General features: G+C 41.8%; 1 protein-coding gene and 1 long non-coding RNA gene across 5 annotated transcripts in view; one reads left to right on the forward strand and one right to left on the reverse strand.

Moving 5' to 3' along the window:
- sass6 (SAS-6 centriolar assembly protein) overlaps positions 1-7,622 on the reverse strand; it is a 59,134-nt gene extending 51,512 nt beyond the window's left edge. For all 4 annotated transcript variants that reach the window (XM_031878684.1, XM_031878688.1, XM_031878686.1 and 1 more), the window contains exons 1-2: positions 7,538-7,622; positions 6,326-6,509 (exon numbers count right to left, since the gene is read on the reverse strand). In XM_031878684.1, the coding sequence (XP_031734544.1) occupies positions 6,326-6,505 (180 nt within the window). In that variant the 5' untranslated portion in view covers positions 6,506-6,509; positions 7,538-7,622. The remainder of the gene's footprint in view (positions 1-6,325; positions 6,510-7,537) is intronic.
- Positions 7,623-12,936: 5,314 nt separating this feature from the next.
- Positions 12,937-13,745, forward strand: LOC116400719 (uncharacterized). The gene is made up of 2 exons (XR_004213940.1): positions 12,937-12,984; positions 13,540-13,745. It is a non-coding gene; the product is annotated as an uncharacterized LOC116400719 (long non-coding RNA).
- Positions 13,746-14,795: the final 1,050 nt, after the last annotated feature.

Below are 14,795 nucleotides of genomic sequence, written 5' to 3' on the forward strand. Positions count from 1 at the left end.
TTCACCTCCACCTCCTCTAACCCAGTCTTCACCTCCACCTCCTCTAACCCCCTCTTCACCTCCACCTCCTCTTACCCCCCCCCCCCTTCACCTCCTTTTACCCCCTCTTCACCTCTTGCTCTATCTCTCTCTCACACACATCAAATTTACTTTAAAATGAACACTTACACATCAAAGTTTACTAGATTATGGGTCCATAAATGTAGTCAACACACGTCTCCCACTCGTTCCCTCGGTTTCGTTGTCTGTTCTCACTCGTAGCTCTGCTGGTGACTGAAGTCTCTGTCCTACTGGAGAGCAATTACTGCTTTTGTTCCTTTACATTTTATCTGCGGACTTCAAAATAGTTGTGCAGAACAAAATAAGCATTATTAAGAAAAGGAAAGTCCTCCGTTTTGTGTCCATCACCCTCCCTAAAGCCGCTAACCATAACTTCAGACGGCCGCTCCGTAGGTCCGATAACGCCGCTGGTCACGCCGCTCGCTAATCGCTCCATTAACAGCTGCTTCCTCCGTAATGATGCAGACTTTAACTGGACAACAGCTGCTAGTAAAGACAACTAGGTCAGCAACGCCTGTAATCAGTTGTCCATGTTAAATTAACCTGGTAGTCGATCGGTAATCAAGGCTGTTGTTTATGATTTCCGGGAAACGGTCACAGGATAGGTGTGTGATGAATCAGGGAAGGACACGTCATGACTGCTAAGAACCAATCAAGTAGCGAACGCGGGTGTGGGCGTCATCGTTTCCAAACATATCCGTTTTCGACCGTCCACACGAATACGCAACTCCAGCGTTTTCAAACTTATCCTTCTTTGGGAGCGTTTTCAAACGCCGGCGTAGTGTGGACGCTCAGTGTAAACGTAGCAAAACATATGCGTTTTCAAATGGAAACGGAGTAGTGTGGACGTGGCCTAACACGATGTCGACCTCCACCAACCCCCCTTCACCTCCACTTCCTCCAACCCCCTCTTCATCTCCACCTCTAACTCCCACTTCACCTCCTCCAACACGATCTTCACCTCCACCTCCTCTAATCTACCTTCACCTCCACCTCCTCTAACCCCCTCTTCATCACAACCTTCAACCCCCTCTACACCTCCACCTCCTCGAACCCCCCCTTCCACCTCCTCTAATCCCATCCTTACCTCCACCTCCTCTAGTCCCCCTTCACCTCCACCTCCTCTAACTCTCTCTTCACCTTCACCTCCTCTAACCCCCTCTCCACCTCCTTGAACACCCTCTTCACTTCCACCTCCTCCCTTCTGAGCTGCTGGATCTTCCACCCCGATCGTCATCTCTCTCCCTGACTACCTGTCAAGTGCCAAAGCTATTGAAATGGTGAAATGTATATCAAATCAATAAGATCAATTAAATTCAAACATTGGTTGGAATATTACAGGAAACACAGAAATCTAACAACCAACAACAATAACAAAGTGCAGTCTACTGTCACTGTCTCTCACTGTTCTTGTTTATGGCAGGCAGTCCTTAGGGTCCTCCCTCAATAGAACTGGCCATTTTTCTTCACCTGAGAGAGGTAGAAAATCTTTGGCTCTTGAATGCATTTAAAACAATATATATTTCCCTAATGTTTTTATATTTGTCACATTTGGTGAGAGCGTGTCAGGTCAAGTCTGTTTCAGGGTCACTAAGGGAGCAGTAAGAGCACAGCCATGGCTCTCTAGGTTTTCCCGTGTCGCGGCTGTGCTCACTCAGTCTTGGTGTTTTGGTGGGATGAGTGGTTAGTGTTTCTCTGCAGTTTATTGTTTAAAAGTGTTTTCTTTGTTGGTGAAATAAAGAGAGATTTTGCTTTTTTTTCTTGGGCGACCGTGGCTCACTGGGTTAAGAGGGTTGTCTGGTAACCGTAGGGTCAACGGTTCGATCCTTGACTGGTCACATGTCGAAGTGTCCCTGAGCAAGACACGGAACCCCTAACAGCTCCCCGGGTGCCTGTCATTGGCAGCCCACTGCTCCCTATATACAGGGATGGGTCAAATGCAGAGACAAATTTCCCGGGATCAATATAGTATAATAAATTAAAAATTAAATTAAGAGAGAGCAAGCAGGCTCTTGTAGAGCTACAGTTTCAATGTTGAATGAAATGGATGAACCTTTGGGCTGGAGAAGCAACAGGGGAAGATACATTCACTGCTAATTTAAGAAATGAGGGATGAGACTGTGGACTTTTATGAGAGACTGTAGCGGAGGAGTGTGATCCAGCCAGGTGGCAACCTCCGGTTCTGCCGAGTGAAAGTGTCTTAACACTTGCATTCTCTCTATTGACCAGCAGGGGGCGGGCGACTCCTCCGGTTACACAAAGAAGCCCGATTGTATGGAAGTCAATGAGAAAATAATTCTACTTCTCACTTGATTTATTACCTCAGTAAATATTGTAAACATGAGTTTATGGTCTCAATCGCTATAGTTTTAAGTCTTCAATACAGCATGATGTTCATTTCGTAAAATGATGGTCCATTATGGTGCTTTAGGGCGGGCTTACTGTAATTGACAGGTTGCTGCCACAACCAAAGCCGTATACGGCATCGCTACGTCACTCCTCTGCATTTCAAATATTGTAACTTCCGATCACCGGTTGCAAAAAGACGGACATAATCCACGATGGCAATGTAAAAATCGCTGAACTTGAGGCTTCATAACGGCAGTCCATAAACAAGAGTCACAATGATTACATCCACTTCTTATATACAGTCTATGAATCCAGCATGTGCTGAAGTACTGATGGAGAGTTTGCCAAAACTATCCCCAGCACTGAAGGCTGAACCCAAGAATGAGCATTGTAAAACACAAATCTGGCTATAATGACGGTTTGTCCGAACATCACCACAGTTGCTGCATAATTTTATTTGACATGCCAAGGCATATGACTGGAGAGATGTTGAGTGTGCAATTACTGACAAGATGCATCAATTGTCTTTAGACAGAATTAAACCCACTAAATTGACTTTGCTCAGCTCTGTGAAGCCCAAACCCCCTCGCAGCTGCCTGCTATAGCAACTCATACTGTAATAATCAGCAGCGTCAGAATGAACATAGTGAGGGGACAGCAGGGACTCAGCATTGTCAAAATAAAGACGAGGGGACAGAAGCAACAGAAAAAAGTCAGAATGAAGGTGAAAGGACAGCAGGGACACAGCAGAGTCAGCACAAAGCTGAGGGGACAGCAGAGACAGTATACAGGTGAGGGGACGGCAGAGACAGAGTACAGTCAAAATAAAGGGGAGGGGACTATAGAGACACAGCAGAGTCAGAATTCAGGTGAGGGGACAGCAGAGACACAACAGAGTCAGAACAAAGATGAGGGAATAGCAGAGACACAGCAGAGTCAGTACAAAGGTCAGGGGACAGCAGAGACACAGTAGAGTCAGTATAATGGTGAGGGGACAGCAGAGACACAGCAGAGTCAGTATAAAGGTGAGGGGACAGCAGAGACACAGCAGAGTCAGTATAAAGGTGAGGGGACAGTAGAGACACAGCAGAGTCAGTATAAAGGTGAGGGGACAGCAGAGACACAGCAAAGTCAGTATAAAAACTGACACTAGAGAACTCAAATCAAGCAAGTGAAGCAGAGAGAAAGAGGACAGGAAAAGTAACGGTGAAAAAGAAGCTGCAGTAGAGCAGGCACCTTCGGAAATGAAGAATTGGCGTCCAGTCTACAGACTATGAAGTGGTATAATAGTGTGAGGAAGGTCATGGACAAGGTCCTTCACCAGACCCAAACCTATTGTCTTCCTGACAGGTCCATTGTTGACAATCTGTCACTAATTAGAGATCTTCTGGAAGTCTCTTGTTCTTTGGGTTTTGACGCTTGTCTGCTTTCTTTGGAACCATGGGTTGACACCAACTGCTTCTATCATTATTATTATTATTATTATTATTATTATTATTAGTACCATTACTGCTTTTATTATCCTTATCATTCCACTGCATCTACTGCTGCTGTTATTAGTAGATGTCATTTTTCCATCATTATTATACTAGCTACTCTCATTATATGAATAATTTCTGTCATATGCATTGAATGTGTTGTAACTCTGTTATGTTCTGTACACATGACATCTATCACACTTCTGTCCATCCTGATAGAGGGATCCTTCTCTGTTGCTCTCCCTAAGGTTTCTTCCTTTTTTCTCCCTGTTAAAGGGTGTTTTGGAGAGTTTTTACTGTTCCGATGTGAGGGTCATGGGACAGAGGATGTCGTATGTGTACAGATTGTAAAGCCCTCTGACTTGTGAAAAAATGATTTGTGAAAAAATTAATTGAATTGAATTGTATTAAATAATAAATAACCTGGTAGCATTTACTCTATGGCACAGGTTAACACAAGCACTGTTTTGGCTCCAGGAGGAGCCTTTACTCCATGGGGCCCTGATGGATGTTCCGGAAAGGAGCAGACCTGGCATCACCCAGCGTTTGTGTTCAGCTGGGAAAGTGAAGCTGAGGCCCAGAGTGGATGCTGCAGGTTCAGGACTTGGTAACAGAGAAGCAGTGGCCTCTCTACTTGGTCTGAGGTCAAGTTGTCACACCAGAGACATATTAAACACATGGACTAAAAGGCTGACGACTAAGGAGCTGCAGATACTGCAGGAGTACACCACCGGAGCAGAGACTCCTGGTGAAGGGGATCCTTTCCCTGAACTCGGTCTTAAAGTAGACCCGACTGACAGACCATTACTGGTTTTAAACCTGTTGCAGCTACAGACCTGTACATGTTGAGTGGGAAAACTCTGTACAAATACTGTTTCCAACCTTTGAACAAGAGAGAGCTGAGTGGGAGTACAGACACTGTGTGGAGAGAGAGATTAAACTGGTTTGAAGGCTGTATAAAGCACCTTTAAACAAAAGGTCAGTGGAGAATCCTGCAGGGGGACTGGCTGTCAACTTCTTTGTTTCAAAGATCAGTCCTACTGTGTCCAATAAATGTCCTTTTTGTCAAGAACCAGAAACTGTTTTTCACGATTTTTCTGGACTATAAGAGGCTTGAAGTGTTGTTTGAAACTTTGAAAACTTAGTTTTTAAACTGCAATAAGAGTTGGTCTGAAACTGCTTTTATATTTGGTGCTGGTTATAAAAAAGTAAAGAAGTGGCAGCTGTTGAACTTCATAGTGGGACAGACCAAACTGTACATTTACAAAATCCAGAGGGAAATGTTTCAGGCAAGGGCCTGCTGTCAATGTTTGTGTCGCTGCTGAAAGCCATCTCAGTGGTGTTTCACTATAATTGTCTGTTCTGTTGTTGAAGGGCAGCTGTGTTTATTTTATCCTTGTTTTTATCATTGTTTAAGTCTCTCTCTCTCTCTCTCTCTCTCTCTCTCTCTCTCTCTCTCTCTCTGAATGTACTGTGAGATAAGTTCTTAGTGGTTTGTAATGACAAATTGTTGTTAAGGATAATTTGAAATGATTGCAACCCGCTCAGTTTCAATTGATCTATTTAAACTATACAAAACAGTTCCTTGCATCTATTTACTTTATTTCCCATAAGTTGGCATGACCTCTTCTAAAGATTGTAATATTATGATTCAACAAGCTTTTTTTTAATCAAGTACAGTGAACGCTGCGTCATTTATTTATTTAAACTTGTTGAACTCATAGAAATCCAACCAGTTTCCTGTGCCTACTGACTGAAGACAGTCCAAAGCTGAATACAAACAAATCAAATTCATATTATAACCACAGAACATTTTTGCACTAAATATAAATATAAGTATAAACAATTGTATTTATGGAATATATTTATTCCATATAAATGAGTCCCTTACAGTAAGGATAGAAAATATTTAATTAAGAGGTTCGTCAACAAATGAGCAGAGTCACTGTGTCATTACAAGAACAATAAGCAGTTCTGTGTTTGCACTCATTTCTTATGATGAGCTGAGAGGAACAAAGTAACACTTGGCCGTCACAATGTGGGAACATGTCACCAGTGGCTCTTTCATGTGTTTACTATACTACTACTACTGCCACTAATAGTAATAATACAAATAATTACTATTAAGTATTATTATTATTATTATTATTATAACAAAAACAACAAAGATCAGGGTAATCCACAACATTATAGTTGTTTAAAACTGGGGTTGAGTGCTTGCGGACACATAGTGAGAAGTCAGTCTGTCAGTCTGGAATACCCCCCAGGAGCCTTTACACCAGTAAACCCTTTGTGTTATCTTTCTTCTGCACTTGTATCTCAACCTGTTTTGTATTTAACTATAAATGATAACATATTGTGTTGGAAGATTTTAAATATACATCATGCGTTATGCCACACATCAACACTGACAAAATAAGTACGTTTTGACCACTTACTGGGTGATGTGGGTGAGTTTGCTCCCCCATCAGAGGAGGTGCTAGTGGCCTTGGACTCTGCAGGCAGAGTTGGCCTGGGTAAGGAGGATGGAGGAGGAGCCAGGGAGGGTGCAGGTCCAGAGGGGGCCAGCATCTGAGAGGAGATGTAATGACTGGGCACTTTCCCTTGGTTGCTGCCATTCAGCTGGAAAAATCAGACAATCAAACAGAGATAAAGTGAAATTTCACGTGTTGCAATGCTGCTCTACTTTGTCGTCCTAAATAATACATCCAAAACATTTTACAATTCATTAGCACTCTGAAGCTAAAAGCCTTAGAGGGGCAGTTCATCATCACATTCGGAACTCACCTCACATAAGCAAAGTTCACCGCGAATGACTTAACAGGGAGTGGCACTGTGCATGTCCAATATGTAGAAAACAGTAGGGGCTACTGGCTCACATTAACACTAAGTGGTTGTTTATAGAGTTCTATTGAACCCTACGAAGCTGCCTTGTCACAAACTCCAGTCTTTGTCTGACTAGTTCTATAAATACCAACCTGCAAATCCTTAAGGAAATGAAAGTGATAGCAGCAGTGGAAACAAAACATGTCTGTGCATGTCTGTTTGTTTAGCTTTTTCAATTACAACTTATGCCACCAGCAAAATTTAAATATTCAAAATACTATTTATAGTAACACACTGACTTACAGACTAACCTCAATCTAGATAGTGAATACTCAAATTGAATTAAAATTCAGCTTTTGGTTGTGAAACAGAACATTTCAGCGTTTTAAAATTTTGCAAATTAATTTGTTATGTCTTTATATTTCTGGCAAACATCATGTTTTGCCAGGCACATCATACAAGCTAGTTTTGTTGAATCATTTCCCAGAGCTACCTGTCCTACCAGTAAACAAACTAATTCAAGTTTAACATCAACAACATATTTTGGTCAACCTACATAAGTCATTTTCTTTTATTGTGGCGTTGGAACTTCTGTCAAAAAATCAGTAGATGGTGCACATTGGTGTCTACATATGTAGTTCTAAAGTGTTGCTGGTATTACACTTACGGCACTGCAACTGGCTGGTATTGGTTTGTATTCATAACTGGAGTAGAATAATCTGTCTGCAAAGACATACAATTATGTGCACAGTAAAATGTTAGCTGTTATTCAGCTAAAGTAGTAGCTGAGCTTTGTGACATATTCTTTCACTGGTTGTACTCACTGAGCTGGGGGTTTGATTGGCAGGGTCACAGGCCAATGAGACCAGATCCTTGAGGGGGTCCTGGGCCAGGTGAGGAGGATAGCGGATCGCTCCGTGGGGAAAGTAGGACGAGGGTGAGAAATGAATAGATGATGAGGGGTGGGGACTCCGAGACAGACCTGGACAGAGAGAGACATGAGACAACACAGTAAATTGCATTTTGTTCCATGTATATGTATATATGCATGTATGTATGTACTGTATGCATTTATTTGAGTATGTGTGTGTGTGTGTGTGTGTGTGTGCATGCGTGCGTATGTATGTGTGAGGAAGCCTGACAGGAGTGGCTAGGAAAGTGGTAGGTGGCAGACACGAGAAACTTTGTCCGGAAAACCAAAGGTGTTTTATATATATAGTGGCACCCTGTTACACGTGTAACCAAAAAAATATATTTACTAAACAAACAGCTAACTTGCCTAAACTGAAAAAACTCATATTTACATATCATATGGATGCAGCTGTACACTGATGTCCATCCCCAGTAACAGCCAAAAGCATCTGCTTAAATAGAGGTTTCCAACAGCAGGAGTAAATCTAGTCCGCACCATGACTGCAGGTAACTTAAATCATCTCCTGAGACAGGGAAGTAACAAAGTTATTTCTTTATACTAACCTTTAGAAAATGTTACATAGTTAAAAATATCAAATACTTTTGCAACCATGCAGAACAGATCACAAGGGTGAAGGAAGAGGAAGTGGGTGGGCAACTCCTTTTCACTTTGCCCTGCAGCGATACAATTCAGTTCATTCAGGTGTGAAGTGATGTCACCCAAAAAAGCAACGGTATTATATTCTTCTCATCTTCTAAAAAGAGAGAATTGTGTGCTGGGACTTTATCTGCACTTATGGAAACCACTGGTTTCAGCTCTATTCCTCTCTCTGTTAACATCATTGTTGGACAGTTAAAAATGACATGAGAGATAAGAATAACCCAGATGAACATGAGCTCCAGAATGAAGATGACATTCATTCTCACTGACAGAAAACATGAAGACAAAAGAAAAACAGAAAGTTCTGTTCAAACTACACTAGCAATTTGGACATGCCTCTGCTGACAGACTGAAAAAAACTACTGGCCTGCTCAGGTAATGATGATGATGAATGCACCACAATCCTTAAAGACATTGTAAAAAACTATAAGAAGTGCATTAAATATAGCAAACCAAAGCCAAAGCCAGCGGTGGGTGTCCCCATGGCCTCAACCTACAATGAAACTGTTGCTGTGGATTTGCACGAGCTAGAGCCGGGAGTGTGGTATCTGCATGCAATTGATCACGTCACACACTTCAGTGCAGGGAGCATCATCACCACCAAGAAACCCAGGAAGATTGTGAAGCACTTTACACATTGCTGGATATGTGTTCATGGTCCTCCATGCAGACGGGGTGAATTCAACAATGAAGTTATGAGGGACATGGCTGAAAGCTTCAACATTGAAGTGAAAACAACTGCAGCTTACAGCCCATAGAGCAATGGGCCTTGATGGCAAAGAACACTATGCACAACGTGCATGGCTACAGTCCCTACCAGCTGGTATTTGGGCAAAATCCAAATCTGCCTTAAGGTCTCACTAATAATCCGCCAGCTCTGGAAGGTACTAACATGAGTACTTGGATAGCCCAGCATATCACAACATTACATGCTGCATTTACAGAAGCTGAGTGGTCTGAAAGGATTCGAAGAACCCTTCGTAAACAACTGCGGCCCATTGATGACCAATACGAAACAGGGGACAAAGTCAACTACAAACGAGTGGATTGTACAGAATGGAAAGGTCCAGGTGTGGTCATCGGCCAAGATGGTGCAGTAATATTTGCGAGGCATGGAGGCACTTACGTTCACGTACATCACTCCAGGCTTCGAAAAGTAGATAGCCCACAGGCAGTGCTGGGAGAAAGGGAAACTAGCTGGAGGGGACTGAACATCACACCACATTACCAGAACATGGCTAATGAGAATAACTATGACACTGAAAATGAAAGTGAGGAAGAGAGGCCTACAAATGGTGAGGATAGCAGTGAACCCCCTCACCCACCAATACAGCCTGAAGAAAGTAGTCATGATCAATCTGATGCATCACCAAACAACTCAACCACAACTTGTGAAGGCCTTAGTCTGAAAACTGGACAGGTAATTACTTATACAGATAGTGGGAGTGGCCAAGCACACACTGGAAAAATCCTCAGCAGGGCAGGAAAGGCCACTGGAACATACAAATACTGGTATAATTTGGAGGCCATTGAGCCTGAGGAAATTTCTGGCACTACTGGTTCTGTTGACCTAGGACAAGTACACAATCCCAACTGAGCATGTCAAGTTATGTGCTAGCCATCCTGAAGAAGACATACTTATTGTGAATGATGATGCCTTCATGTCTACCAAACACAGTGAACTCAGCAACTAGAAAAATTATGTTTGAAGAGGTGACAGATGAAGGCCAGAAATGCATCTCTACAAGGTGGGTGTGCACACTCAAGGAGACACCTGATGGTGTTGTACCGAAAGATTAGTCAAAGTTTACCCTAGATTAGTTGCAAGAGGCTTTGAAGAAGTGAACACTCAGGAGCTCCCAAAAGACTCACCTACATGTGCCTCAGAGTCTCTAAAAATGATTATGGCAGTGATATGTCAAAATAAATGGTATAGCTAAACTCTATGGACATTAAAGCAGCCAATTCACAAGGCAACAAGTTAACCCAAAATGTCTATATCTGTCCTCCCCAAGAAGCTCTGAGCAAAGGAACTCTATGGAAGTTGAAAAAGTGTGTTTATGGCCTTGCAGATGCTTGTCTGTATTAGTACAACAGAGTGAAAGACACTATGCAGCAGTTGGGAGCTACTGTGTCACAAGTTGATCCATCAGTGTTCTACTGGCTGGATAACTCCTACAATGTGATGGGAGTCCTTGCTTGTCAGGTGGATGATTTTATCTGAGATGGTTCAGAAACATTCTCCACAATAGTCATCCCTCACTTTTCAAGTTGGACGTAAAGAGCACAACAGCTTCAGCTACATTGGAATGGAGGTTAAATCATGAGAGGATGAGATACACGTGCAACAAAGTATTTGCATAAATATTCTGCAATCCATTCCTGTGGACCACAGCGGAGCCACACAACGAGAGGCTCCTCTAACAGACACTGAAACTGACATGCTAAAGTCGAAGATTGGCCAAATATTGTGGGTAGCAAGGCAAAGTAGACTCAACATAATGTGTGACATATCCATCCTAGCATCAAGTACAAAGCATTACACTGTTCAGACTTGACACTGTGCACACAAACTTGTAAGGAAACTGAAATCAGAAGAGATGACCTTGAGGTTTCAGCACTTGGGAAAAGACAGCTCGCTGAAACTAGTGGTGTTCATTGAGACACCTGGTCATGCTTATGGGAGAGAACGGAAGATTTTCACCCATATGCTGGCAGTCAAAGAGGATCAGGAGAGTTGTCCGAAGCACCTTAGCAGGAGAGACTTTGGCACTTGCAGATGGCATTGACAATGCAGTCTTCTTGGCTACAATCTACTCATAATTTCCCACAGGTGATTGCACACGCAACAATTCGCCCAATGCGGGTGTAATGGACACTCAATCTCTTCTTGATGCTGTCAAGTCTACCAAAACAGTTACTAAAATCCGCCTCGAAATCAGCAGCATAAAGGAGCTTGTCCACTATGGGACCATCCAGCAGATCATGTGGTCAGCTTCCAAGGAAGGGCTCGCTGACTGCCTGACAAAGAAGGGGACATCTGCACTCGTTCTGCTGAGGGCTCTCAGCTAAAGTGTATGGCAACTGAAAGGCTAAACGAACTAAACATCAAAAGCTTTTCTACCCTCAAACTCTCTTGTCATTAAAGTTACTAGTTTAGAATAGTTTTTTTTGTGATTTCTGTTTCTGGGAGTTTGTTAAGTGTGCATGTGTGTAAGTCAGTCATTCTACAGGAGTGTAATAGATGTAGCTGCCGTTGTTGATGTTGAGCTGAAGTTTCAGTAAAAGTCTTAAACATGTCGCCAGTTGTCGCTGGAGTTATTAAACTAACAGAATGAACATTCTTGGTTAAAGGCTCTGGTCTCGCTGTCCACTTTTCTCTTTTTGGAGAACGCCAGGTGAAATAAGTTATCTGACTCACGTTCTCTCGAACTGTTGGGTCTCTCTCCCCATCTCTGCCATGTGTGTGTTTATCTCACTCGAGGGCGACGCTTATCAGAATACACATATGCGATTGCCCGGGTAGCATCATGTGATGTGATTTACAACACATGTAATTGGTCGGTGTGTTTCCTGGACCGCTGAACGAGTACCGTAAAGGCTAGAAAAACTGCGCCGGTTGAAATAGAGGCGCTCCGTCAAAATCAGTTTTTGTCACGGTTAGGCTTTGCCTCTTGTGTCTGTGTGTGTGTTTCTCCTGATTGTTCTCATTCACTTCACCTGTTCCCAATCACCTGCCCCTGGCTTTTCCCTCTGCCAACCCCACACTGCACTCATTCAACTCACCTGCCTGCAATCTACTCATCACCCCACACATATATACTCCCCTGCTTTCCCTGTTCTGGTTGTCAGATCGTCTTTGTTCTTCCCCGTGTGCTTCATGTTCCGGCCTGGTTCCTCCCCGTGTGCTCATCGTGTCTCCAGTGTTTATCCCTCGTATTGTCTCTCTACGCTGTCTGTGTCTGCGCTTGAGTCTCTGATCTGCCCCTCGGACGTGACAGTTTTAGGTCCAGGGTCCAGATACAACGGCGTCTGGGTCCGAACCCGGACCGCAGTCCCCCTCTTAGTGACCCCTGCCCTACATGAATACATGAACCAAGGCACCATTCACTCTGTCATGAACAGACTTCTCATAAATCTGAACCACCAGATTAAGAGCACACAAATTTTCAAGCAATAACCAGAGCGACAAGGCAACCACAGTTAAACATTTCAGTGTATTGAATTGTGTATTTACAACTCCCCCCTATTTTGGAGCAAAACTATGAAGGTATATTTGTGTCTTTATTACGCAAACAAAAAAAATGTTTTAAAAGCAAATTTCTCACACTGCAATCAAAAATCAAGTTTGTAAGTGAAAATATATAAACTGAGAATAATTTATTTGTTAGTTTTGCTTATGAAACTAGAATTTCTGGTTAAAAAAATAAAATCTTTGGTTAAAAAATAATATCTTTGTTAAAAAAAAAAATATCTTTGGTTAAAAAAAAAAAACAATCTTTGATTAAAAAAAAAAACCTTTGGTTTCAAAACGAAAAGCTGAGTTGAGTTTTTTGTTTGCGTAATAAAGACACAAATATACCTTCATGGGCGGGGCATACGCTGCTGAATGTGCCGGGAGTTTCTATTGGTCGGTTTGACTTGGCTCTCGGTATCTGCATCCATTAAACACGGACGGGAGGTTACGGTGACATGGAGGTAAATTGACATTATACTGCTCTGTTTTGTCAAAATGATTTTAAATGTAGCAGCACTTCACTTTGTTTTCATGTTGTTAGTGTCTCTTTTTTTAAAGAATGACATGGAGAGCTGCTGTGTTGACATGAAGCTCCGCTTTCTCGGTCGGAGAAAACTAAGCTCATAGGATTTATTTTAAATTGTGTCATACATGCTAACCTTAGCTAACATAGCCATGCCTCAGGCAAAGTGCATGTAACGTTAGCCCACAGTGGGCTAACGTTACATGTATCCGACCATAGTTAAGCCTTGTAAAGTAACTTTTTTTCCTTCACTTTCAAACTTCAGAGGTTGAATCATATCTTACTGAGATTGTGACGATTTTACAGATCATTTATACTTCATATTATGTCCTTAAACGGACCAACAGGAGCTCAGGTTGTGAACCTGAAATATCACTTTAAGTCCGGTAACGTTACAAACGAGATTAATTACAAGGATAAACTGAATTTGAGTATTTTGCACCTTCTGTTTTGTGGTGTGAAATAAAACTAACTACATTTTGTTTTGTTTTAGGGAGCCAGGAGCAAACGGCTCAGTTCATCAAGCTGAGGGGGAAGAACGACGGCCTCTTCACCAGGGACAAACATTCAGCAACCGTAGCTTTGGATTAAGACATTAGTCCATTTGTAATATCTCCATCTGACCATCCTGTACTTAAGGTTACAGTTACATTAGCTCTACTCCTATATAAAGCCTTTACTAATAGGACAACCAGTAGAGAGGACAATACACTTCTGATGTGTTATTGTGATGTCACCTTTTTCTTTCTTTTATTTAAATTGAAATAAGACATCCATGTAAATGATTTCTATGTGAATATGTATATATTCTGCTGTGTAAAATTTGTCAATCTTCTAAGTTTGCATCCATGTGTTAACATTATTGATAAATGTTTCTCTGTTCATCATTTTCTCAATGTGATTTGGACAATTTTGGCAGTCACCCTCCCAACTGCAAGTTAATAAACACGTTTGCTGATATTTGTTTTGCTGCTGTTGTTTTTGTTAACTGTCCTCTGCCTTAGGATTGCAAGTATCCAGGCTCTTTTCTCTACTAGAAAGATTGAGAAATAAATAAATATATATGTATATATACATGCATGTATATATATGTATAATTAATATGATTATTAATTTAGAAAAACTACATTAAGAAAAATAACTATGAATGAATTATTGAATATATGATTGAAAAACAGATTAAAACTAAAACCTTTACAGTTTATATATATATATATATCTGTATATACAGTATAATCCTGAGCAGGCATTCTAGGCACGGGAGCAGCAAGGGGATGGGGGGGGGGAGCAGCTGGTGACGCAAACAGGAAGTCCTCTGTAGCATAGGCCGTCTCATTTCGGAGACCACTCGGTCCAGCCTTCGTGGTCCTCAAAGGACACGGCCGATGTGGACCGCGAAGGCTGGGTCTCCCGAAGGATGCAGTTGCTGGATTGGGACACGGGCAGTGTTTACAGTGGAAGCAGATACCGAGAGCCAAGTCAAACCGACCAATAGAAACTCCCGGCACATTCAACAGCGTATGCCCCGCCCATGAAGGTATATTTGTGTCTTTATTACGCAAACAAAAAACTCAACTCAGCTTTTCGTTTTGAAACCAAAGCTTTTTTTTTTAATCAAAGATTGTTTTTTTTTTTTAACCAAAGATATTATTTTTTTAACCAAAGATTTTATTTTTTTAACCAAAAATTCTAGTTTCATAAGCAAAACTAACAAATAAATTATTCTCAGTTTATATATTTTCACTTACA

This window comes from Anarrhichthys ocellatus, unplaced genomic scaffold (genome assembly GCF_004355925.1).
Source record: "Anarrhichthys ocellatus isolate YVR2014 unplaced genomic scaffold, GSC_Weel_1.0 scaffold193, whole genome shotgun sequence".
Taxonomy (NCBI): Eukaryota; Metazoa; Chordata; class Actinopteri; order Perciformes; family Anarhichadidae; genus Anarrhichthys; species Anarrhichthys ocellatus.